At 34.6% G+C, this 27,982-nt stretch overlaps 1 protein-coding gene across 1 annotated transcript in view; it reads right to left on the reverse strand.

Moving 5' to 3' along the window:
• LOC129949754 (sodium channel protein Nach) overlaps window positions 1–27,982 on the reverse strand; it is a 74,201-nt gene that overhangs the window by 26,187 nt on the left and 20,032 nt on the right. The window contains exons 5-8 of the mRNA XM_056061394.1: window positions 16,879–16,944; window positions 14,143–14,234; window positions 7,897–8,002; window positions 7,739–7,841 (exon numbers count right to left, since the gene is read on the reverse strand). Of these exons, the coding sequence (XP_055917369.1) occupies window positions 7,739–7,841; window positions 7,897–8,002; window positions 14,143–14,234; window positions 16,879–16,944 (367 nt within the window). The remainder of the gene's footprint in view (window positions 1–7,738; window positions 7,842–7,896; window positions 8,003–14,142; window positions 14,235–16,878; window positions 16,945–27,982) is intronic.

The raw sequence follows: 27,982 nt of genomic DNA on the forward strand, positions 1-27,982 counted from the left end.
ACATTTGAAAATTTGCTTGGATATTTATGCTTTGGCAAGGATCTTACCTATTCTAGGTATTGAACGTAACTTTTGGGATCTTGTGTTAGTCATGTGTTTTACTTATTTATGCCAAGAACATTTACTGGAAATCTGAAACAATCAATTGAACAGAATTTAAAACAAGTGCCATAATTTTAATACTTGACTTAAAAATTATTATTACCCCAACTTTTGAGATGGAAGCTATATCCAGGTTTTTCTTGAAGGCTTAAACTTTTTTTTTAAATGCAAAATTTCATTGTATTTAATTTTAAATGTGTCCCTACCGAAAGTTTCGAAAAAACCAAAACGAATTATATGTTCGTAGAGTTTGCCATTTATGGTTTTGTTTTGTATTTAAAGTGATACGGTCCTAAATGAAGCTTTTGGCATATAGATCCCACCAACACCGATTAAGAAAAGCAAAACTCACTTTACTTATTTGACAGCTCTTCTGTCGTTGGATGTTCTATGCATCCAAAACTTATATATGCGATACAGAATTAGTTAAGTATATTCCAATAAGAGGTTACATTTTGAATAGGCAGCTAATATGGCAGTTGTCACTTTTGAAGCTTTAATTAATGACAGTTAAGAAATACACCATTACTTAAAATTATCCGCCACACACCTCTATAATACGTTGAAATTATTAAATTCTTCTACAAAATTGGTGCGGTTCTTCAAGCAAAAACACATTAAGGTCATCGTAAAGCATTTTCTTGAAAGGTAATAATGAAAATGGTGGTAATTTTTGAAACTGTGATTAAAGTGCTATGAGAAAAGGCATCAAATGATCTGAATTTGAATCCCATTTTAACCACTAAGACTACATTAAAAAGCAGAATTCTAGCATCCAAGAAAAAGAGGATGGGTGCGACCCGCCAACACCCTTGACTTGTTTCTTACTTCTGATCCTAATAAATACACAATCAGTGTATTACCGCCTCTAGGCACATCAGACCATTGTATAGTATCTGCAAATATCTCATGTTTAAAAAATCAGTTAAAGAAAAAACTCCTTTGAGAACCGTCTGGCAATATGAGAAAGCCAACTGGGACGGTCTCAATGAATTCTTCAGGAATTTTAACTTGTCACTATGCTTCCTAGATAGTGACGTAGATTCCAACGTTACAAATTTATTTCTTTGTAGAATGAAAAATTTTATCCCGAACAGTGTAAAATTTATCAAACCTAAAGAGAACTCATGGTTTGATTCGAGCTGTAAAAAGGTAATTAGGATCAGCCAACCCCACTGAGGAAAACCGGAATAAGTTCAAACAAGCTAGAAAGACTTGTAACGGCCACATTCGACGAACCAAATTTTTGCATGACCTGAAATTAAGGCAAAAAATACTACAATTTCCTAAAGGTAGTAAAAACTTCTGGTAATTTGTAAAAAACGTACGAAACACCTCGTCATCCTCGTGTCCAACGCTAGTCCACAATGACACTCCATATGTAAGCTCGATTGATAAAGCCAATTTGCTTGCAGCACAGTTTGCTGTTAATTCGACGCTACCGGAGAGTGTCATGAGTCCTCCTGTTCTTGAGAGCGTAAATGATTCTATGTGACGAATCTTCTTTTGCACTCGTGCAGTTGCAAGAGTACTGAGAGACTTTAACATACACAAATCCGCTGACAGGCTTTTATTTCGACTCTAATGACCTTTAAACGTCGAGAAATGTCAACATTTTTAATTCGGCAAATAGAACCGATTTTAATAACTTCCTATGGGAAGTCAATAAATTGCATATTTGCATATCTCTCAGTTAAAGATGCTTAAAATAATAATCTTTCTATTTTTATACCGAAGCTATCTTATCTTAAGTGTTTTTACAAAAAATCATAAATCATAAAAATTAATTTTAACTGCTTTCCCATATTGTTTTTCCCACACTAAACAAAAAATAAAGAGCTTAAGACAATCTTGCTTTCAATTATTCGACAGACTGAAAAAGAAAAGTTTATTAAACATAAAAAATATATATAATATACTGTTATACAAAATGTATGTAAAAATATCAATCTAACGACATTCATTCATTTAATATCTTATCGTTTTCTCAGAAAATTACTTAGCACAAATCAGTCGTCAGTGCAGTGCTATACAGCGAGTTTACGACTTAATAAATTCCTGCTACTTAATTGATCCCCATCTCATGCTCCCATTCCGAAAAAACACATACCCGTACATATATCAGCCTCAGATAGGTACACCTCGTCATATCTCCCTTCATCAGATGTTCTTTCAAATAAACAAACCAAAAGACGAAAAAAAAATCATAAAAATCTAAGCTCAGGACTCCTTTTGTTTGTTCCTTTCTCTATACAGACTCGTATATGTAACTACAACCTACCTCTGTACCTTATACTCGATCCTTATACTTATGGCCTATGCTAAAAGAAAAATTACCATAAAACTCGAGTTTGCATAAATATATGCAATTTGTATATTTTTGTATAGAACGAGCGCCAAAATTCGTTTACAGTCCCTTTGAAATTTTATCATAAATGTTTTGTGACATATTCGAACGTGTGCCTGCACATATAAGGACTTTATCATAATAAATACAACTTCCCTCTTTCTCTTCTAAGGATGTATCTAAATGTGAATGGAGATGGGGTGGAATGGTGTGAGAAGTGGATGCTTCTTCTCCGATCCGATTGAAATGCAATCTGAAACCATCATCGAGATCTTGAAATGTTCAAAAATATCGAAAAGGAAAACAAATTTAAGTCCCTGTGTACCCAACCCCAACGGCCTATTCATATACAGCTCCAAGGCAAAATCCACGTTGTTCATCACATTCTTATATGACTTCATTCAAGTTAACAACCGAGCGAACAACCCATAGAAGGGCTTTATTTGGCACAGAAGTAGGCTTTAAAACGAATGCCATCTCATATTCATATTCAAACGAATATAAATAACTCATTGCAATATATAATATGGATTGCAAAATACGAGAATCCCAACTCGATAAGGGTGGGAGTGGGAGTTCGAGTTCGGGTTTTTCACTGCCAAATGGTACCGAGAAAATCTCAAAAAAGAACGACCTGAAAAAATCCTTTTTGGAGAGTTTCTTTTTTCGTTTGCTCCAAACTCCGACGCATAGTGTTGGAGGTAGTGGCAATGAAGTATACCGGCAAAGTACGTGAGGAGTTTTTTTAAATTTCCTTTCAATTTTTTCTGAGCCATTTTTTGTTTGGTTTTGTATTTTTTTTTCTTTAACCCCCAAAGTACCGGTGCGGTAGTATAGTGGTATAGCTGTTTGGGGATGAACAGGAACACACTGAGGCTATAGCACACACTCTCAACTCAACTTAGTATGTTTACGATACATTTCGGTAAACGAACCATGGAATGCCAAAGAAAAGGGGTGTTAGTGTAATTCACAGGAAATATTATGATTACATCCGGAATTGCAATCTGTATAGTCCTTACCTTACCCGGCCTCACCAACAAACTCTACCAACGCTTCGCCCACCATGCCTCACTACCACAAATACGTGCCCGCGTGCCTCTACTCCGTGCGTTCCTCCTCGTCGTCATCGTCGTAGTCTTCTTCTTTCACGTCGAGGAAAGCTATTTAAAATTTGTCGAAAGCATTCCCTAGGAAAAAGGGGTTTTTGAATTATAGATATTGAGCATTGAGGTGGCCACATAGAAAAGTAAAGATAGTTGAATTATGTGTGTTGTTTTTGTTACCGCTTTTCCTTTTTCTCTGTTTCGGTTTCAACATATTATAATGGCACGTTTTTTTGTTCGAAATAACTTAGTACATGCGATAAAGTTGGTTTACCTACTTTTAAAGTAGAAAATACATTTTTTTTTTGTGTGTGGATAGATTGAAAATCTGACAGGTATAAATTGAAAATATACAGTAATTTATTTTTTGGAGGTAAGTTAAGGACGAAGAAAGACTGCAGAAAAATTTCTTATTTTTATACTCCTCATATGCAAGTTGAGCTATAAAATTTAAAGTAAAATATCATTTACTTTACTTCTCTGATACTAATGATAGTTACTTGAAATTTAAAAATATAAGGTAGTAAGTGTCTGAAAATTGAGAACTCGAACAGTTTTTAAGTAATCGATCAGTATTTTACTTGAATTACGAAAATAAAGACTGATAGAACTTTTAGTAGGCAACACCATTTTAAATGGTGATTTAGTTTATTTGTTTTGAAAATAATGGTTCTATAGGGTTTTCAACAGGAATGCTACAAAAGTAGAGCGTCAGGGACAGCAAACTACGCCAAATTTCGTGACGCTCTTTTGACATTTCTCTTCAGTAAGGCTTGACATTTTATGATGGAAAGATATACGAGTCAGTGGCTTCAACGTTGAGAGCGCTACATTCAATTTATGGTCGTCATAAACGTCCTAACAGATCAACAACTTAGCTCAAGTGGACAAATTTGAATCCAACGGCACACAGTACAAAATGTTTCCGTGCCAGTGAGAAAATGAAGTGCGCGTAGTGTCGAGAATATTGCTGCCGCTGAAGCTTCTGTTGCAGAAAGCCCAAATGTGTCTCTCACATGTCGTTCTCAATAGTTGCGCATCTCTGTGACGTGGTTGGCCTACATCCTTACAAGATTAAATTGACGCAAGAACTGAACCCGCTTGACCAACAGAAGCGTCGTATGTTCGTGAATTGATCTGATGAATAACTTGAAAATGATTCGGATTTTCATCGAACAATCATCTTTAGCGACGAGGCTCATTTCTGGCTGAATGGCTTCATCAATAAACAAAATATGCTGTATTGGTAACCAAGCAATCCATACGTGCTCAATTAGTCAACATTGCATCCCGAAAAAATTACGGTTTTATGGGCCGGCGGCATTATTGGGCTGTACTTCTTTCTTAATGATCAAGACCGGCACGTTACTATTAATAGCGATCGCTATTGTTCAATGATTACAGAATATTTTTGGCCCCAATTGGATGATATGGACTTGGAAGACATGTCCTTCCAACAGAACGGTGCCATAAGCCACACAGCGAATTTCACTGTCATTTTATTGGAAACCAAGTTTGGAGGACGTGTTCTCTCACGAAATGGTCCAGTTGCTTGGCCGCTTCGGTCGTGCCATTTGACGCCGTTGGAATATTTCCTGTGGGGCTACGTCAAGTCTATGTTCTATGCCAACAAGGCAACGATGATGGATGAACTTCGTGCAAATATCGAAGCAGTATCGGCCGATTTCAAAACCGTCGTAAATTGGGTTCACCGTCTATGCTTATGCAAGCGTGCCCCTTGGAAAAAGAAATCGAGCTCCATACATAATGGCACCAAACGTACTTTCACAGGAATACAAAATTTGATTGTTATCCAAAACCGTTTTATTTAAAAAAACTTTTGTACCGCTCCTTTATAAAAACCTAATATGAATTTTGTAAAGCGGTGAAACTTAAGTATTAAGGATAAAAGCACCCACAAAAACATTCTGTTTGATGAGTCTTACAAGTTGGAAGAATAATTGTACCGTACCTTTTAAAAACCGTTAATCAAAGGTTAAGCAGGAGCTGTAGTGTTATAAGGAGACTGTGTGGCGCAACATCTAACACAACTCGGTCAGCAATTGTTTTTTTGAAGGAAAATTTTAGCAACTGCATAATTTAACGTTTAGCATCCGGGAATAAGCCTCCAAAATGATGCGATTTAATGCCGCTTGATATTTTTCACTTGCTATATGTAAAGTTGCTAGTTTTCGGTGTTAAGCCCAAAAAGATTGACCACTTGGAGGACAAGGTTCGCTCGCATCGAAAATTGGAGCTTCAGATCAGACTACTTCCAAACCAGACTTGGCGATCGTATGCCAGAAATTAAATTTAAATTATGATGGTAGAAGATTATAATATTTCGAATAAATAAAATTTGATGCCAATTTCAAAAATATTGGTTTAGTTTAATGTAAAAGTTATACGCCTTTCAAAAAAACAGACTTTGCTTGAAATTTCAAAATAGCAGTACTGAGAATCTGGACCTAAATACTTGAGAAGATTTTAAAAGTACCCGACCAATATTTTATTCTAAAGAAATACATAAAAAGTGTGTGGTTGGAAATATTGGTCTTGGAAGCAAGAGAATTCAAATATAGTTATGAAATGAAAGCATATTTTTAGTGAACCATGTTTTTGTTTTATCCGAACTTCACTTGTTTTCATAAACAAATGAATACTTAAATCCCGGAAGAGGTGAATAGATGTCTGTGTACTGGATCAAAACAGTTTTCAAAATAACTAATATTTAGGTAGAATTTTGAAAAAAAAACCTGCTTTCAGCTAATTTTAATAGATAATAAGACAAATACTTGTAATTTATGCATATCAAGAAACCACGGAAGGGATCGCAGACAAAAACTCAAAAATCTTTTGTAAATAGCTTCGAATCTTGTGATGTGTACAGGGTAGTAAGGTGACCATACTGTACAGGCATGGCCTCACAAGTGAAACAGAAAGTAATCACGGATCCCGGAAATTATGAACAAATTTCTTTGTCAAACCAAAAACTCTATTTGCCTTTTTAACTTTAAAGAGAATATGTCCATTAAATGTTAGTTTAGAATTTAAGACAAAACCCAAATCAGAAAATACATATACTCTACTTCACTAGACTAGACTAGAATCAAAAAAGTAATATGTTCGAAACCAAGTCGTCATTTATAAATAAAACAAATAGAATAGGACCAAGATGGCTACCCTGGAGGACACCAGAATTCACAACGAATTGAACACTCAATTTGAAATTTAACATTATAACGTGTATCCTTCAAATATGAGGAGATCAAGTTTATTAAATAGTCGTTAAAACTTTGTTATGTAAAATTTTTTATAAAAAATTAAAAAATACCCCGAGATTTAAATCGAACTCAATTTTTGTATTTAATTATTAAAAATAGTATTCTGACATTCACAATTTTGATTTTATGTTGATAGTTTATTTCAAAGTGTAACGAGTTATCTTACTCCTTAAAACATCGGGAAATGTCAATACCAATTGACAAATTAAACCAATTACAATATTTTAAAATTTGAAATAAAAAAAAATTATAACAAAAGTCGTTCCTTTTGCCAAAAACTCCTTATCCTTTTAAACTTTTGAAAAAAGGTATCAATTTTTTAAATTTGTGCTCATGGATGAAATCAACTTTTGGATTTAAAATAAAGACTAAAAATTCAATTTACATTTATTTTCAAAACCATGTTATATGAAGACTCATAACTTATAAATTATAAATTTTTATAATACAATTTTCTGTTAAAATACCAACTATATAACGTATGTAGAATGATGTTAATACATTTTTAAAGTGACATATTTTAAAAATATGACTCTAGAAAGATTAATTTTTTCACAATTGTTTAAAATTTTATTTTTTTATTATTATACTAAGGAACTCCAAAAAAGTTGAATGACTTTGTTGCTATAATTTATTCTTCATAGAGATATACATTTTAGGTTAGTTAGTTATTGGAAACAAATTAAGCATTAAAAAACAAATTAATGACAGTTAACTATGATTATTATAAACGAAATTAGTATATACTTTAAGCTTTATTTATAACAATTAAAGACTTTTTTCAATACACTTTGCCAAAAATTAAAACAAAATCAATTTTGGTTTTTAATTTTACACAAACAAACAAATTAATTGCACATCATTTCCTGATGGATTGTAACAACATTTATTCAATTCACAAAAAAAGTCTCCTGAAAAAACGTGCTGTAAAAAAGTATATAATTTCAGTAAATGTTAAAATACTGCATCCCAAAAAGAATCCAGCCAATCCTCCAATATAAACTGCAATTATAAGATTTTATGTTATACATATAATTATATAATATTTAAAACCTACCCAACACATCGGCAAATGAAAATAGCACATCCCTTCGTAATTGCATTTTCGGATAATCAATGATGCCCCATTGCAAATTTGCACCAAGGAACCAAACTCTGGATCTCTGGAATTATCACATAAAATAAAAAATAGACAGGATATCAATTCACTTCACTATTTCCAAACCCATTTACTTTTTCGTATTTTTTATTTTTAATGTCAAGAAACATAAAAGTCAAGTGTGCATCACCTAAAAATCATCCGAAGTTCCATGTACCTAAAACCCTACATGTATCCTGAAAGAATAAGAAGTATCTCTTCGACATTATGTTCGGTTTTATGTGCCAGGACATAAAAGCTATACACCGATTGTTGCAGACAGTTGAACAGAAGGAAACAAAATAAAAAAAAGAAGTAAAAGTAGAGCAAACGAAAAACTATAGAAATGCAGAAATCAAACTGCTTCCATTGACAGTTTTGTTTGGGAAAATAATCAACGTAACTGCATCCATATCCACATCCTTCAGACTATAAGAACTGAGATGAGATCCTTAAACTTTTGCACAGAAGTTTTCATGGGGGTATCTCCTGTTTTTTTTTTAGTGTGTGTTTCCATTTTGCTAACAAACATATATCCTGGCTGGATGAAATAATAATATTGCTGATGTTTAAATTCGAGTCACAGTTGATGTATGTAATAATAACTTATCGACACACAATACAAGTATGAGTACTACGAGTATAACAAGGATGTTGTATACATACGTAACGTAGCTGAGAGAGCAATAAAAAAGATTGTTTTTATTTTTTTGTTAGAATTTCGAAATTGTTTCGGGATATGATTGAAATATTGGAATACCTATAGATATATACGAAGCTCTTTTTATCCTCTGTTCTCGTCTCAATAGAAAGAAGTGTTATTAATAATGTCAATGTAAGATTACTATTTCTCCCATGATAGACATAAAGCGAAATAATGGTCTCAGGTTTTTATTTGGATCTTCAAAAATTTCTTTCAAAATTTCCGAACAAAATATTTGGATGACCTAATTTTTGTTGAATACAAAACTTTTTCTTCTGGTTTAATATTATATACTAAATTTTTAGTCAATGCAGCAATGCTAAAGCTATTTTAGGAAGTTAATAAATTTGACAAATAGTTTTGTTTATTTTAATAAAATTTAAAGAAGGATCCTACTTTCTCTTTACATCTCTGACATTTCAAATCAAAGGGTTCGTTTCTCTGATAAAAGTTTGACTGCCTTCTTTTTTCTTGAAATGCCACTTAGACATGTTCAAATGCACCGTTTTAAGTAAAAGGGGATAAATATTTCGCTAGTTTGCAAACAATTATGATAAAATAACTACTAAATTGCTATCTTCTTCTTTATATGCAAAAAAAAGCAGTGTAAGTCAGACTATTTATAACTCAGGAACGGCTGTATCGATATGGCTAACAATTGGTGGATAGGTACAAAATAGGACATAGGATACAATTAATCCCGTTCAACGGCGCTCCCGTGTAACTTGACATAAAACGTGAGTCGAACTGTCACAACAATAAATGACTTTCGTTGTTGACAACAGTCAAATGACAGGATTGTTTCATATTCGCCACTTATTTCTAAAACGTTCAAGACACATTGCAACGTTGAGTACTGCAATTCAATAAAGTCCATAAAATATATTTTGAAATATGTCACGAAAGGCAGCGATATGGCAGTTATTGGGGTTTGCAATCCTCAATTACCAACGATGAAATTTCACTCTAGCAAGTTGGTCATTATGTGAACTGTAATGAAGCTATATGAATGCTATGCAACGTGCTGAAAACCCTCCATTGATCACTTTCTTTGCAATCTGCCTAAGCGATCCGTTTGCACGAACTTTGCTTTTCTCGGAAATGCCAAGTTATTTTACTTGGCATGCTTCATCGAAGAATCGAAGACTGAAGCAAGGCGATGCAGTTCCTCGATATCCGGATGTGCGTTCTACTGATGATCTTAGTCGTATGTATACAGTTCATCCAAAGAATAATGAATATTGTTTCTATTTGCGGTTTTGCTGGTAAATGTGCGTGCAACAATGTCATTTGAGACACTACGGACTGTTAATGGTGTAATATTCCCGACATATCGTGCTGCATGTGAAGAACTGAACTTATTAGAAAACAATAAACATTAGGATACAACAATCGCTGAAGCCATTATCTCCAAGTCAAATACGCACATTATTCGCTATCATAATTTCGACATGCTCTCCATCAAACGCATGTAACTTATGGTACAAATACAATTATAATATGTCAGAAGATATTTTGCATCAAATTCGTGTCAGTTTCAAAAATCACGATATTGAAATAAAAAAAATAAAGGAGATACATAATCGTGCTTTACTCTTGAATGAAGATAAGTGTTGCCTCATGTGCGGTAGTTTATTTATCAGGTTAGGAATGCCAGCTCCAAATCGTGAAATGAATGACGCATTTAATTGAGAATATAAACGGGAACGTGAATATGATCAGCAGGAATTAGATTTAGTAGTTGAAACGAATGTACTCCTGTCAAATTCACAACAAAAGGATGTTTTTATAACATCGATAACATTGGCAATCGATGATGAAAGTGGTGGTTTATGTTTCCTAGATGACCCTAATGGAACTGATAAGACATTCCTCTTGTCAGTAGTTTTAGCCACTGTTCGTGCGAGATCCAACATAGCGGTTGCAGTTGCTTTCTCTGGAATAGGAGCCTCATTGTTAGAAGGTTGCCGTACGGCATTCAACATTAAAATTACCATTAAATCTTTAATTTATCGAAGAATCAACGTGTAATATTGCAAAACACTTAGCAATGGCCAAAGTTTTATTGGCATCGAAAATCATCATCTGGGCCGAATGCACAATGGCGCATAAACGTGCATTAGAAACACTTAACAGAACATTGAAAGATTTACGCAATGACTCTAGATTTTTTGAAGGAGCAATACTTTTACTAACTGGCAATTTCCGAAAAAAACTGCCAGTAATTCCAAGAACTACGGTTGCTGACTAAATTAACGCTTGCATCAAATCGTCGAATCTGAACTATGTACTTTAAAACTAGGTCATTGGAACAATGCATTCATTCAAATCTATTGATTGCGTCACAAATGAAGATGAAGCCACCAACTATCGAATTGAATTTTTAAACTTCTTGGATGTGCCTGGCTTATCACCGGACAATTTACGCCTAAAGGGACTCCGTAGTAATCTAATCAGCTTACAAACATATATAAGCCTATCAATACTGTGCAACAGTATGCGTTAGGTTGTTAGAAAATTGATGAACAATGTGATTTACGCGACGATACTGAAGGAAAAATTCAAAGGTGAGGAAGTTCTCATTCTGAGGAGTCCCAGCCGACATGCCGTTTGAATTGAAAAGACTTCCGTCTTGCATTTGTCATTATCTACCATCAACAAATCTACAGAGCCAATGCTTAAAAGTTTGTGGTTTGAATCTAGAACATCCATGCTTTTCCCATGGCATATTATATGTGGCATGTTCAAGGCTCGTAAGACCATCTGCGTTGTTTTTTTTCGCCCCTGATAATAAAACAAAAAATGTTGTGTAGTACAAGGTCCTTAAGTAAAGAGCAACCTATGTACTAAAATAAAGATACAATAATGAATATCTGCTTATTTAGTGCCTTTAAGGCGGAACAGAGTTCGCCGGGTAAGCTGGTACATTTTTAAAACAATATTTAATGTAAAACTGTCTTGTCGGTCCCAGTCTTGAACAAAAAACAGGTCTTGACATTTCAAGGCGAGTCTAGACATTTAGGTCTAGTTTGTTCTGTAGGTAAGTTAAAAAACTTATATTGGTTCTAGTTTGAAGGTCCTTATTAATCGAGTAAAATGATTGGTTTAATCTGTTTTAAGTTTCTCAAACTACGAATTCATAACAAAAATTGATTTACAATTTGAGGATATTAAACCTGAGAATAATCATGGATTAAAGAAGACTTACGTGAAAAAACTAGCCCCTAGCCCGATATTTAGATATCAAGAATAATATTGAGATGTGGATATCAGGGGCAATTCCTCATAGTTAGCTTTTGAAAAAAAAATACTTAGTCAAAAAATCAGTTTGAGGCGTGATGTTTCAAAAATTTTATAAAGCCCATATATTTTTTCATTTAGAATTCGTTATTCTTGTTAATTCTAAAAAACAACTGAAAACTAAAAGACTTTAAATTGAAACCTACCAGAACGAAAAAAAAAAATAAAATAAGAAAACATAAAGACTTATGCACCTGCAATGCATCAAATTCAATTCTTTTGCAATAAAAAAATTCAAATTGTTTGAAGAAAAAATTGATTTGCCATGGAATTGCATAATTCTATGACCAGCTAAGAATAAGGTTTTTGAGGTTATGAATTAAGTCGTTGTAAGCAGAGTCTTCTTTGTTTATTTAAACATGATCTTGGTCTAACAACAGGAACTTTTATTTTGATAGGAACTGAAATGGAATCTCCGATACTACTCAATCAATAACCAAATTTGAAGAATTATTGGAATTATTATTTTGAATATTGTTTTCGGAGATATTGGTCAATAATGGGCATCCTACAGATTTAAAATCAACACACAAGTATAGAAACAGAGAACCTTTAGCGAAAATCAATATTCAATATATAATATTACCAAGAGCTATTTGGTAGCGAGAATAACATAAAATTGTTTTGTCGGTCTCCTTTGCTTTTTTCGCTATCTCTTTCGCATGGAATTCCTCGGATTTGGACAATAGGAACACTCAAACCACACTTCAGAGAAAACACAAACTAAGTCCCTCCCATTTGCAATATGCTATTAAAGTAGCTACCTTTGGTTAGATTAAGAAAGACGAAGCTTTAAGTTTGCAACATAAAATTCAATTGAAGGCAAATCGTCCGGTGTTATGAAATGTAACATAGTTCCTTGAAAAACAGGACTTTTCGTTTAGAGACCACATTGAGTCAAGTTCATCTTTAAGCCGATTATATTGAATTATTCAATTTACTGAAACAACATGATCCAATTTTTCAATTCAACACCTTGAAACGGCAACAGTTTTTAAAGTTTTTTAATGGATATTCAAAATGATTTAATCAAAACTGTTGCTTACGTTTTAGGCGATCACATTGTCTGATATTCATTTAAAGTCCCAATTAATATACATTTGCTGCATTTATCGATGTAAGCTCATTGCGGACTGCAGAAAATTTTTATAAAATTAATTATTATTCTTAAAAACTTGAACTTCTAGAAGAAAGTATCTAACCCTGAGATTATGAGCAGGGATCGCCACTGTTGGATGGATGACTAGTAATTGTAAGATAAGTTGATGACCATCTTTGCTATCTTCAGAAGTCTTGAAAAACCTTGAGAATTCCTGGTTATCTTAAGCATTCTTTACAGTATTTAAAAGTATTTTCAAACATTAAGCATTTTCAAGATTCAATTCTTGTGCAGTACCTTATCAATGATAGGAGCTTATATGTGAACTTTAATATCTGCATGTTCTTTTCACAAGATAAGCTGACACATTTAGTTCTTAAAAAAGATTTCCAGCTTTTTAAAACTAGAAAACTTGACATTTCTAGGAAGGTCTTGTGATTATGAAAAAAAGGATCATAAGTTTTGAGTCTGAGTTTACGAAAGGACTTTAAGTCAAATAAATTGAAAGCCTTGAAGGTCTTCAAAGGAATATTGAGAAAACTAGATATTCCTGAACTATTGTATCGGTTTCCAAGAATCTTCGTAGTCATTAATAGCCTTGCAATCTTCAGACATCTTCTCGTTTCTGATGAATTTTCAATCTTCAAGAATCTTTAGGATATTTTGAGGAATTGGAGAACTGCTCTTACTTTTTCCCCGGAGTATTTGCAACCTTCGACAATTTCTAAAACGATCAAGACCTGGTTTGAAATTTTATATATATAACACCTTAATATCGAATTCACCTTGTTAATCTAAGCTAACCTCTATATCTATAGAGCTTTGAAAAATTTCTTTCCTATAGACTAGCCTTGAAGAATGCACACCATCCTTCAAATTTAAAAAAAGGTTTTAAAACCTTAGCCGAGGAGACTATTAGATTTTTTTTATTTTCTTCACAACATCAAGAATGCTCAATGGATCGAGTTAGATTTTTTATGCTTGTATTTAAAACATGGCGTAAAATATCAGATATGTGTATCGCTATAAAAAAAAAAGAAAAAAAACAATACAAAAAACTTACATTTGATTGTACGAAAAAGTTTGAATCATCACAATTCGCCAAACACTTGCAGTCGATATTTAAAATGTCAGATTTTAGAGAGATTATCTCCTCTGTGATGTTAGGAAGGTATATTTGATGATTGTGTATTCCGGAGAGCAAGTGATATATCATAGCGCCACGCCATGCCACGCCGAGCCACCATCACCGTCGTCGTAGTTGTCGTCGTCATCATCATCATCGTCGTTTCATAGCAGTAGTTGTCAACAAGGTGGCATTATGAAGAAATATGATATTCCGTTCCGCATAGCCATCGCCGGAAGCAAAGCACCATCCCGATCCCAGATGATGACGATGTTGATGGTGATGATGATGAAAATGAAAAGTATCCCCAAGTGAGACGAGAGCATCGCAGAGAGAAAATGATAAAAAGATAAGTTTTTTTTTGTTTGAGTTTGGATCAAAAACACCGCTAAGGGTATATAAGACCATATACAACAGAACAGATATAGATGGATAGATATTACACACTCGAGATGATGAAATTAGGAGGCAAAAGCTGCGAACAGGTGCGCGAAATACTCGTACACCTATATTTGATATGTTTGATATGCTATATGTGATGTCTGAGCTCTGTGCAGAAGAAGCGAAAAACGCTCCCTCTCCGGGTATAGACATATAGCTGGTGGGTATAGCATACATAGTTGCCCAGGTGTATAAGTACTAAGTGAGGTGAACAAGCTGAAATCCGTGCGATTATTATGAAACTGATATTTATGGATGCAATTGGAGTAAAAGTCATAGCAGCAGCAGTGCCAGCGGATGGTTCCATCAGAGGTATGGCCCATAGTGCAGAACGAAAAATGGCATCATCCAGGAAGGAAGGAAGGATACCGGATGGATGATGCTACATACGAATATATGTTGTGCTGGTGCTGGGAATATTGCTACACTTCTAGGGAAGACTTTTCACATATTGCCATGCAAAAGGTGTTTAAAAACAAAAAAAAAATGGCTCGGAAAGGGAGGTTACCTATAAGTTCTCTGACGTGGCATCATCGCTCTTGACACGGGTAACAGAGCAGCAAAATACATGAAAATTGCGCTGCATATGTACCTTACCTGATATTCCTATATTTAGTTTTTTGGATAGATGCCATGTGCAGCAGGTGTGCGATTCCTAAAAGTACCTATAGTAGCACTTTCCTATATAGGTATTTTCTGTCTTGTCCGATATCAGCATCGTTTTTCTATTGAAAAAGATATCCCCGCACACACATGAAATAATATTTCTCATTTCGCACCATATGCGGGCGTAAAGGATCACCTCTTGGTTGCCTCTCCTAAAGTCTAAAGTCTGCTGCTGCTGCTGTCTACAAATACAGCTTATAAGTAACCTAACGCTCTAGATGTACATCTCTATAGAGATTTAGATACAGTGAAAAGTGGATCTAAAGGAATTGCAAGTGCAATACCATAGAATATGGTCGTCATAGTGTTTTGGAGATATAGGTTTAGGTACATACATATATACGGAAGAACTCGTGCCGTGTTGATAAATGGTTCCATACAATTTTATGTCGTTATTGTGCTCTGAAGTGGAATGCCAATTGAAGGTGAAATGCAAACGACAAGTTAGAAAGAATTGTTTACAGTCTATTGGACAAGTAGGGTTGTCAAATTATAAATTTTATGTTCCAGAATACATACATAGAAACGAAAGAAGAGAAAGTTTAAACATTTTGTACATGAAGTATACAAATTTGGTTTAAGGAGCCTTAACTTAGATATTCTTTTTTCTGAATAATCCGATTTTCCTAACTGAGTAGATGACATGGACTTTGATATTTTTTACAAGAATTTATTGAAGCCAATTAGATTTATCTTGCAGTGTCATTAAATAAGAAAGTTGAGAACCCAAGTATTCAAATAGTGTTTAAAATCTGTTTCCAAATTCGGGATCGAACACATTTTGAAAATTTCACAAAATTTTAATAAAAATTTTTATCTTTAAACCTGAATTCAGATATGAATCCGGAACGTAAATATTTTCAACAATTTGGAAATAAAATCATAGCTGGATAATACATCTAAATATTGGAGAAAGTGTTCGATCTCAACATTCTGGATATGGAGCTTTCCCCGTGTGACCTGGAAAGTGTCATATTTGAACAGTCTCTTAGAAATAGTAAGATTTCTCAGATATCCAGTTATGGATTCAAATCTGTTTCCGATAACACATTATTCGAATTAGTTTTTATATCAAAATATGGTATCTTGTTGGTCATTGTTTTATATCAGCCGCATCCTGATCTATCACATTTAATCTATTTATTATAAAATATATACAAAAGCCATAAATCGACCAGACTGTGATAGTTAACGATATAATTTTTTGTCCGTTACGAATGATATAAAAATTATCTCATCATAAATTTTGCTTTGAATTTTTTCTTCCAATAATTCCAGATAAATTGTTTTCTCTAAGTTTTGCTGCTCTATTAATAAGAAAAAAATAAAACAGTATTCTGGCTCCTTCGAGAATGAGATAAAAATTAGATTTATATCTTAGATGATTAAATTCTTCTTTTATATATGTGTATTGTGTGTGCAATTTCACATTATCCATGTACTTGTGCGTGTTATATGCTGTTGAAATTGAAATTCGTGGAAACAGTAATAATAAAATAAAAACACATTAAATAGACACAAAGCACATTCAGTTAAGGAATAAAAATTGAAAAATACAATACTTACTTTTTATTCGAGCCAAACATGAAAGCCCCATGAAATCACAAACAGGAAAAATCCTTCCGCTCTTGACTATATGTGCAGCACATACATTTGTACATTGGCCATTTAAAGATTTGTTTTATATTATTATTTTTTTTTTCGTTCATATTTATTTTTTTTTGTTCGCCAATAAAATCACCAACAGAATTGTTGAAGATCCCATGAAAAGACCATTGCATGGCTCAGCATGTAATGTTATATGTACACATAAGTGTGTAGAAACATTTCCAAAGAACAAAACGAAATAGTACAACCATAAAACGAGAACAAGAAAATAGAAAAAAAGAAAGAAAGAAAGAGAAAAGTAGAAAAATGGCATTATTACTTAGCTTGTGAAAATTGGATTATCCAAAGTCCTTAGTACTACATATCACCTCCTCTGAAACCTCCCCCCTTCGCTCATCACACTCAACTGACGCCAACAACTACCAAACTCATCTGACCGAAGAAAAAAGAACAACGCGCATAATGATGGCTAACAAAAACTAACAACATCGTCGTCGTTAGCAAGAAAATTGCATGCAATTGTTCGCTGAACAACACTCAAGGAAATCGGGTGTTATGGAGACAGCGTACATATGTACAATAAGGACTTAGGATCGTTGTAATAGTTGAAAGAAATCAAAGATTATATGGATACTAGATATACAAAATTTGCAAGTAAATGTCATGTTTTCTGATTAAAGAATATTTTTTCTTCAAAAAGAGAATAATATCAAAGTTGATTTCGTAGAATGCATTTCAATGTTGATTTCTGTTTGTGTTTTTATTGTGTTTTAATTAATTTAGGTTAAATAAGAAACGTCAAGTTAATAGTTTATTAATAAAAAGAACACATTTTTAATAAATTTAAATCAGTAAACAATTTTAAGCGAAACTAGTGAAGTAATACACTACATAAAGTTCGAACGTCAACTCTTTTGTTTTCAATTTTTAGTCAAGTTAATAAAGGTTTTCACCTTAAAAAAAAAATCCAACAGTTTTGAAACTTGCCACATTTACTTAGGGATGTCTGATGATAACCAAAAAAAATCCCCAAGAATCCGAAGTAAGCTCTAGCGGCAGTTAAGATAAACATTGAGATTGTTTCAGTTTTTCACGTATATATTGAAAACTATTTGTCGTATCAAACATTTTTTTTGCACATATTTAAAGCTCATTAAATTTTATAAAACAAGCTTTTATGGTTTTCTTTCGTATTTGTTATAGTATATTAAATAAGTCTAGTGTCAGTGAAGAGAAACATACGGTTTTTTTCGGGTTTTCTGGTTTAATTGGAAACTGTTTGTCGTATCAAAAAATAATCTTATACAAATTTAAGGCTTATTAAATTTTCTAAAGACATATGATATAAATTTGTTTGTACATGTATTAGTTTGTAAAATTACTCTATAGGAATGCAAGAAAACATCTGATGATTTTTTCAAACACGTTGATGACGACCTTTAACCCAAAAAACGTTTCTGGAAACTCTTATACTAAAGAAAACGAACACTGAAAATAGAAAATGGAAGTACATCGAAAAAGGGCATAGCATTATAGCAGTTGTGTGTCCCAGATCATTCATGTCATTGTCATATACAGAAAGCTTGGTTCTAAGAAGTTGGTAAACCTTATATCAAGCTAAGGATTTCTTCTTCATACTATGAAGCTCAGTTGTTGGAGATATCAGCTATTTGCCACACGCTACCAGATTCCAGCGGTTCATTTAACCAATTAGTAAGGAAATCGTTGCCGCAGCTTCTTCTGGGTCCCATCTATCAAAATGCGTAGTCAGACTAGGTGGATTTCACCTGTTAATGTCCTTTATTGTTCCAATAGGTTTTCTGATGGGTAACAGTGGCCTACAAGTGTTAATGAGTACTATGTACGCCCCGGTTTCTGTTGAAAACATGCTGCAAGGAAAAGCTTTCGTTAGAGCAGTTCGTGTTTTAATACTTATGCAAACATCTTAAGCTAATGTAATAATGGAACAAGTCGACATAAGCCAACATGAATTAGAGGAAATCCAAAACCTCATGACAAATTTAAATAACATTGCTTAAAGAGTTTATTCACGCTTAGCGGTCTGGCGATTGGAATGCCCATATTGACTGTGTAAAGAATATGATTCCATATTTCCATGCCGCCGGACACTTCTCGTACGCCAAATCATGTCACCTGTATTTTCAGGACATGATAAAACTGCCTTCTGTGAAATTTAAAAACTTTTTGCAAGAGGGTTACTTTACTATAAGAAGAACTGACCGATTTTGGACAGGGGTGTAGTCTGACCAGACAATTGAACAAACTCTAATGCGTGAAATGAAGAGTATGGGTGGCCTGACACCAAGGAGTGAAATCACTAAAAGTGTACTTAGCAAATGTTTTCTAGGGCTGACTGCTACTCATGAAATTTTCCCATCATTCGAAGAATTTACTGGCGTTATTTTTTCTACTAGTGAGCAACATGAAGATTTTGGGGAGGCACGTAAAATTAGAGATAATACAAACATTGCAAAGCTGTCAAATTGGTTCCAAATTCATCCTCCATTTCCAGTTACAAATTAAATCATGTCAATAGCGAGTGGCATCGTTGGAGATGATAAAGTAACTTGCTACAATGCTTATTCTCTAGACATGCAGGCAATGAGCCATTTAGTGAGCCAACGAGTTTCAGAAGTAAGAAGGGACATACAAATTGAATACTATAGTTTTTTTCTGGACAATGCCTACAACTCCAAAAAAATTAATACCAATTTTTTTTAAGGAAATTTAATAAACTTTAATTTTGTAAAAGATTATTTTTTGATACGACAAATAACTTTTAAGATAAACCTAAACACCAAAAAAAAACGTATGTTTCGCTTCACTACCGCTAGAGTTATTTTTAAAAGCTTTTTTTATAAAATTTAATGAGCTTTAATTTTGTGCAATAATATTTCCGATACGACAAATAGTTTTTGGGATTAACGTGAAAAACTGAAACAAATATCTTGTTTCTCTTAACTGCTGCTAGAGCTCATGTCTGATTCTTGGGTACTTTTTTTGGGTCTCACCACACATCCCTCAGTAAGTGTGCCAAGTTTCAAACTTGTTGTTTTTTTTTTGAGCTTAAGGCAATTTTTCTCGTTAATTGACTGGACTAATCGATGATTATCATATATGTATGTATTAACATTTTAAGTGAAACTATAAATCAGTAATTTTAATGAATCCGCTTATCTTCTAACAGCAAAAGCGAAACAAATCAAGAAAAGATCAATCATTTATTCGAATCTTCAAGAGAGTATTTCCAATAAGAAATTCATTTTTTGATTAGGTAGAAACTGATTTCTTACAAATGAGCCATTAATGTTTAAAAAAAAATATTCCAATATTTTGTCAGGATATTTTAGGCCAGCCATTACCAAAAGGTTTTTTCATGTGAGTTCGAATGTTTTTGTTGAAATCCAACACCACTTTTAAAAAAAGTATTGATAAAGGTAGAATAGGTTTTTGTAACTAAATGAACTACACCATAATGTTTTGTATAATTGTATGTAAAACTCTATTAATTTAAACGAAAAAAACTTAACAGAACTTTTCGATGTCAACAAAAGTTTTTAGAAAATGTGATGCGCTGTCATGCGATTTTTTTAACATCGTACTTAAAAGAGTAGTGCAGATCTTCCACGTCAACACTAGAGGCACTATCTTTCAAAAGTCTGCCCAATTACTAGCATACGCTGATGACATTGACATAATCGGAAAAACTCAGCGTGATGTTAATGGAGTTTTTGTAAGCATGAGGCAAAGGTGGAAAAAATGGATTAAACGGTTAATGAGGGCAAATAAAGAACATGCTGTCGTCAACAAAGGACTTACAATACCGAAAAAGTCTCGATCAAAACGTCACCACCGACAAACGTAACTTTAACGTCTACCAAAGCTCCGCCATAAAAGCAGAAAACAACACCAGCGTTGAGATCCAACGAAGAATCAATCTTGCTAACCACTGTTTCTTTGGGCTAAGAAGGCAATTGAGTGGCAAAGTCATCTCTAGAAGGACCAAAGCCATCCCCATCCTGCTATACGGTCAGAAGCATGGACTATGACAAAAGCGGATAAAAGCACCTTGGGTCGGTTCGAGATGGAACGACGAGCTGTATGGACTGTACAGCGACTTAGACTTAACCAGACGGGTAAAAGTCCAAGGACTAAGATGGCTGGATAACTTAAAGCGCATGAAAACCAATGCTCCGGCCCGGAAAGTCTTCGAATCCACACCCACATGACAGCGCAGTAGGGAAAGACCGCGAATCAGGTGGCACACACAAGTGAAAAGTGACCTCACCCACTTGGAGCTCGAAACAGCAGACATCTAGTTGGGAACCAAGCTAGATGTAGATGTTTGTTGGCTGAGGCCCTACTTACTACACAAAGTAAGTGGTAACATTCTGTTCAAACTAGGGCCTATAGTGATTTAGATCTCTCAACCATTCCTGTGTGCGAGAAATTTAGTTAGGGATGGAAGAAACCTGCAGTTTAAAGTTGAACCCGAATGGCTAAATTAAGAAAGCATTTTTCATGACAAGAATTTCTCTTGAAAAAATTGTCAATTAACCGCAAGAGGCAGTACCCCTGACAAAAACTTTAGATGACATAGGCAGGGATCGAACAAAAGACCTCTGGCAGACAGTCCAACGCCTTAACCATCATGCTATCTATTCTATTTTTTTATCTAAGGATGGAAGATTAGTGAAAAATTGGAAAGCCTGACTGAAAAATACATTCCTAGTATATAGCAAAAATATGTTATATTCTTTTTGAAAGGTGCACTGTGGCGTATGTTTAATATTTTTGTTTTAAGAAGGAATTTGTTTACAGAAACATAAAATAAAAGTACATGATGTGAAAGGTTTCCCAATTGGTGCGAGTAGATTTTAGTTGCCCGTGGCGGCCATTTTGATTTGGTGACATCTACCAAATCTTTTGTTTATTATTCAGTTGTTTATGCCAAATCATCTTGGCAAGTTATGTGATTAAACAGCACATTCAAATGATACAACTTTACTATCAAAATGAGTGTACGATAACGCAAACGTTTGGGAGCAATGCGCATATGTTACAGTGGACGTAGTGGTTCTTTACAGTTACTCTTTAACGTTTGGTGGCTAAATTTGAGACGACTAGTTCAGGAACAATCAGCCAAAACTTGCAGGTTCTACGAACTCAAGATCGGCAGAGAACATAATCGCCGCGGTCTGAAAAATGTAAATCAGAACCCGAGGCAGTCTATTCCTCGCCATGCACAAGAACTCGGCCTTTTCTTAACTTCTACTTGTCAAATTTTGCGTCAGGACTTGGGCCTGTACAATATTCAACGAACCCAGGAGCTCAAAGTTAATGACCATAGACAACACGGTTTGTTCGCTGCTGACTGGGCTTCGAATAGTTTGGTAGAAGACCCCAATATTGGCCGAAAAATCATCTTTAGCGACGAGGCGCATTTTTGGATGAATGGCTGTTTTTGCCGTATATGAGATAACACCAACCCATGCGAGGTTGAAAATGCATCTTCTAAAAGTTACTGTTTGGTGTGGGTTTTAGGTGTAATTGGTTCGTACTTTTTTGAAAACGACGTTATTGAGGTGCTCACCGTCAACAGCGAAAGCTACACTATGATGATAGCTGAATTCTTATGGCGCAAAATGAATCATATGCACCTAGATAAAATGTGGTTCCAGCAGGATGGCAGCGCCGCGCTACGTGCCACACAGTAAACGCCACATCTACCCGCCCTTATTGAAAAACCCTACAGTTTAATGATTTTGTATCGTTAAATTTCTTACATGAATTACATTGTTGCTAAAATATGTCATCATTGGTTTAATTTTGGATTAAAAGCATTTTTACCTAAGACCATTAAATTTACACACAAACATGATATCATTGCTTTATTTCACTGCTTTTATTTACCTCATTTTTCTATTTTTAATCCTTTTTAATCAGCAGCAACAACAAATAATATAAAAGCGTACATTTTACAATGAAGTCCATACATTTATAAACATATTCAGTTTAATTATTTATTTATTTACTGAAAAAACAAAAACTCTCTTATTCTCATCATTACTCCCACATGGTAAGCACTTAGTCATAATTGTATAAAAATGTGTATTTTCTCATTATGTATACATAAGAGGTACTCTTTTCTGTTTTCATATGAATCCTTTATAAATAAACTGTTACGTCCAAACTATATAAAATGAATAATAATTTAATATCAACTCCTGTTTTTTTTTTACGAAAACGAAATTCAATTATACAGGATGATCTCAGTTAATGACACTAGAAACCTGAAAAAAGAAGGTTTTTTGAACACTCATATTAATTACAGTTTTGAAATAAAGTAATAATTTAATCTGATTATTAACAACAGAACAATGAGAAACATGTGCTGTAATTATTGGCAGACCCTTACAATCAAATTAAAAAAAGGAAAAATTCCTTAAAGGTTGTAATGGCATGAGTTTCCATGATCCAAGATAAAGGTTTATAAAATAGCTTAAATCTTTGAAATACGTTTGACGAAACTTAGCGATTATAACATCCCTTGTTATCAAACGATGATATTAGAATAACACAAATAAAAGCATTCAAAATTTTGACATCTTCAGATACAATTTAAGTCTTCTCTAGAGTAAGAGCTTTTTCAGAATCGATTGCCTTACATCAACCACCCTGTAAAATGGCAACAAAAAAAATTAATTAATAATTTTAAGCATTTTAATCTCTCAAGTATAAAAACGGAATTTTATGTAATAATTCCGCATGTTTTTCTTTTTGTATTCAAGCAGCAATTGAGTCGGTACTCAGTATCAGCAGAAGTTGTTGTTGGTTCTGGTTTAAAGAGCGAAAGATCCATAAGTGTACGTAGCAATTACTGTATGAGCTTGAGTATGATGCAGCCATCCCATCAACCATCCATTTTCCAGGCTATCAATTACAGAGTAGTATGTACTACCATCAGCCAGCCGTCCGACCATGGCCAAGCCAACCAGCAAAGGGGTCATTGTTATAACATGGTTGACTTGTACAAGGTTATATGCCTATATTAAACTTATACGTATAAGTGGAGAGGCTTGAGAGTATCTTTTTAATATAGTTCACATTGTACACATGCTCGCACTATATGAAGTTGCTCGCAAAAGAGTATAGTGCGGTGTTAATGTTCAAAAAGGACTCTTGATGGTTTATAATTGGTAAAATCCGCTTTTTGGTTAAAATATAATAGAGTAAGAGTAATTTTACTTCATTTGAATAATTTTTATTGTAATTTTTCATATTAATTGCGAGCTGTGTGCCATGCTTCGAAGCTGCAATGCCCCAACGCCCCATCAACAACGACGCAACACAAGGTCCTGTGCGCCACCTTTTGATGCACTTGAGGGTCAATTTACTGTTCAACACAGTTCAATGGGAAGTAATTGAAAAAGTTCACCAACAAACGCAAACGCCATAGCTATCGCCATCGCCATCGCCATCGCCATCGCCATCGCCATCGCCATTGCCATCGCCATTGCCACTGAAACGCTGAAAAATTACTTTGGAATATTAATTTTAGTTCGATGCATGCGGTGTGGTGTGTATGAGGTCTGCTCGTATTCGTATAGGATCGATATGCTGAGCAAAAGTTGCATGTGCACACATACCGTTATTTTGTACATAATATTCAAGAGGATGAATGCACACGTCATTCAGGACTCTCATGAAACAATATCTATATTATGTATAATGTATGTTATGTGGAGAGTTAAGTGTTTTTGTTATTGTTGTTGTTGTTTTTGTATGATGTTGATATTGTTTTTTGAACTGATGATGAAAGTTTGTTGGTAGCACACATGAGTCCGCTTTGAGGTTGTCAGATTGCAATTTAAAATTATATGTGGCCCACCGAACAGAATTGTAATAAATCAAAATTAAGAGGTCGAAGTTTATTGGTCTACATATACAATTTCGACTAACAATTTATTTTATATTATACACAAAATGTTATTTTAACCTACACACACTTGTTCAAAAAGGTTTAAAAATATAGAATTTATGCAAAGTTAAAATATATTACCTCCAATATACATAGAATAATATTTTGTTTTTGATTTGTTTTAATTAAATTTGAAAGTTAATTGATTAAAAAAAACAACTCATTGTATTTTAATGAAAAATTAACTTTTTTTTCAATTATGTGTAGAATTGATTTATAATATCGGCTGATAAAGTTTAAACAAAGAAATTTTGATTAAATTGTTATAAATTAACTAAACGGCAGAGTCAGTATTCAAAATTATAATTGATTGTGTTATTTTAAATGGAATAAAAAACTAATTTGTTGATAATAATATCATTAATCCTGATATAAAGTAAAAGTATCTTAATGGAATAAAATAGAGGAAAGTGTGAAGTACACATACATTTACTATGTGTGGGTTGTTGTAATTTAGTTAAAAGTGCTAAGAATATTCTGAAAAATTCTAAATAGCATAGCCTGATATAAGAGATGTTCAAATGGTAGACATGTGCATTCAAGAGGACACAAGCGTCCACAGGTTTTTCCTAAAAAAAAAAGGGAAATCGGTAGAAACAGCCTTGCACTATCTGGTAAGAACTATCGAATACTCCCTAGATAAAAAGGAATACACTATGGTGGCCTTCTTGGATATTGAGGGCGCTTTCAACAACGTTGACACATCTGCTATCACTTCTGCTATGACGACCTTAAACGTCGAATACTCAATCTGTGAGTTGATTAATCTAATGCTAAAAAGCAGGATCATCAACTCCAGTTTGGGAGATTTTTGCACAAAAAGGTCTGTCAGTAGAGGCACTCCGCAAGGTGGTGTTCTGTCCCCTCTCCTGTGGAACATAGTGGTTAACCAACTACTAATATCCCTTGAGAGGGATGGCTACAGAGTGGTTGCGTATGCCGATGATGTTGCTATCGCTGTCACAGGGGAACATCCTAATACACTGAGAGACCTCCTCCAAAATGCACTCAATGTGCTCACTAGATGGGCTGATAACTGCGGACTTATTATTATTATTAATCCTCAAAAAACAGACCTCGTCCTTTTCACACGGAAATACAAGATCCCAGTAATTGTACCTCCTTCAATAAAAGGTATACCACTTATTTTTACCAATGAAGCCAAATACCTTGGTCTGATATTGGACACAAAATTAAGTTGGAAATCCAATATACAGGAAAGAGTTAAAAAAGCTACAGAAGCTCTTTTCCTTTGCAAGAAAGCTATAGGAAGCAAATGGGGTTTTCAACCTCGCATAACCTACTGGCTATACACATCGGTCATCCGACCAATACTTATGTACGGGGTTGCAGTATGGTGGATTGCACTGGAGAAAGTCACATACTGCGACATACTCAGCAGAGTTCAGCGCATGCATGTCTCTGCATAAGCGGGGCATTGAGAACCACACCCTCAGCAGGGTTAGACACTCTCCTCCATCTGACACCCCTCGACATCTTCAGTAAACAAGTGGCAGCGAGTACAGCGATAAGACTCGACGCCTCATCTCAATGGACCAACAACAATGTGGGACACTCCATCATTTTGAACCTCTTTGGTTCTATACCAAAGTACATAGACTACACTATACCTAAACCCCTATTTGGAAAAAACTTCCAGGTATCCATTCCATCCAGAGATGAATGGGAAGACAAAAAACTCCTGGTTAACAAAAGTATTCATTTTTATACAGATGGATCTAAGACAAATGAGGGAGTTGGTAGTGGTGTGTACTCAGAAAAGCTTAATCTAAGCATCTCATTCCGCCTCCCTAATCATTGTAGCGTTTATCAAGCGGAAATTTTGGCGATCAAAGAGGTTCTCTCCTGGCTAAGAGAAAACGTGATATCAACTTCTGATATCCGCATCTTCTCTGACAGTCAAGCTGCTATCAAATTCCTTGACGGTGTCTCGACCAAATCTTTGACGGCCCTAGATTGTCGATCGTCTCTTATGGAGATGGCGGAGCAATTTAACATTCACCTCTGTTGGGTGCCGGGCCACAGAGACATCACAGGTAATTGTAGAGCCGATGAACTCGCTAAAAATGGAACCGTCAAACCTATTTCACCTGAAAGGGAGAAGATAGGTATACCGATAGCTACATGTAAACTTATGCTAAACGAAACAGTTTTTGCGATAGGAAATTCTAGGTGGCACAGCTTACCAACATGCGCAGCCACAAAACTCATATGGCCTTCACTGGACCTAAAGCGCTCTAAAGACTTGTTATCTCAAAGCAGACTTCATATTAGCTCCCTAATAGGTGTCCTTACAGGACACTGTCTTATAGGCAGACACGCAATACGACTTGCCGTAGCCTCAAATGACTTCTGTAGGAGCTGCATGGACGAAGAAGAAGAGGAAACAATCTCTCATCTCTTATGCACCTGCCCTGCTCTTTCACTCAAACGCAAACTTCATCTGGGGGACTACTCTTTTGATAATCCCAGCGAACTAGCTAAAAAGGATATTAAATATCTTCTTCGCTTTATAAAAAGCTCAAAATGGTTCTACTATAGTTAGAAGTAATTCTCTAGATTCATGTGGTATCACAATGGGCCTTTCTCTTGGCCTAAGTGTGTGGATTCTAAATCCGCAGCAACGTTAACCTAACCTAACCTAACCTAAGAATATTCTGAAAAATTCTAAATAGCATAGCCTGATATAAGAGATGTTCAAATGATAGACATGTGCATTCAAGAGGACACAAGCGTCCACAGGTTTTTCCTAAAACCAACCTCTGTCTATCAACTCCTACTCTCACCTCCACGTGGTGAACATCGGGTGCCTAGTACCTCAACTGGAGATTGAGTTCCAACCCCAGTGGAAAGTTGTTGGGGGCAGCAAACGAGAGAGGTGGGGAGAGGTGTTTCAACTAAGGCACCTCTCCTTATCCAGACGGCAGCGGAGGAATTCCCGAGATGGAATCAACGGTGGCGTCTACAGTTTCAGTAAGGTTGAACTACTTAGTGAACACCTTATAGGGCTTCTTCGACTTATTCGAAGCCCAGGCCTGT

This window comes from Eupeodes corollae, chromosome 1 (assembly GCF_945859685.1).
Source record: "Eupeodes corollae chromosome 1, idEupCoro1.1, whole genome shotgun sequence".
Taxonomy (NCBI): domain Eukaryota; kingdom Metazoa; phylum Arthropoda; class Insecta; order Diptera; family Syrphidae; genus Eupeodes; species Eupeodes corollae.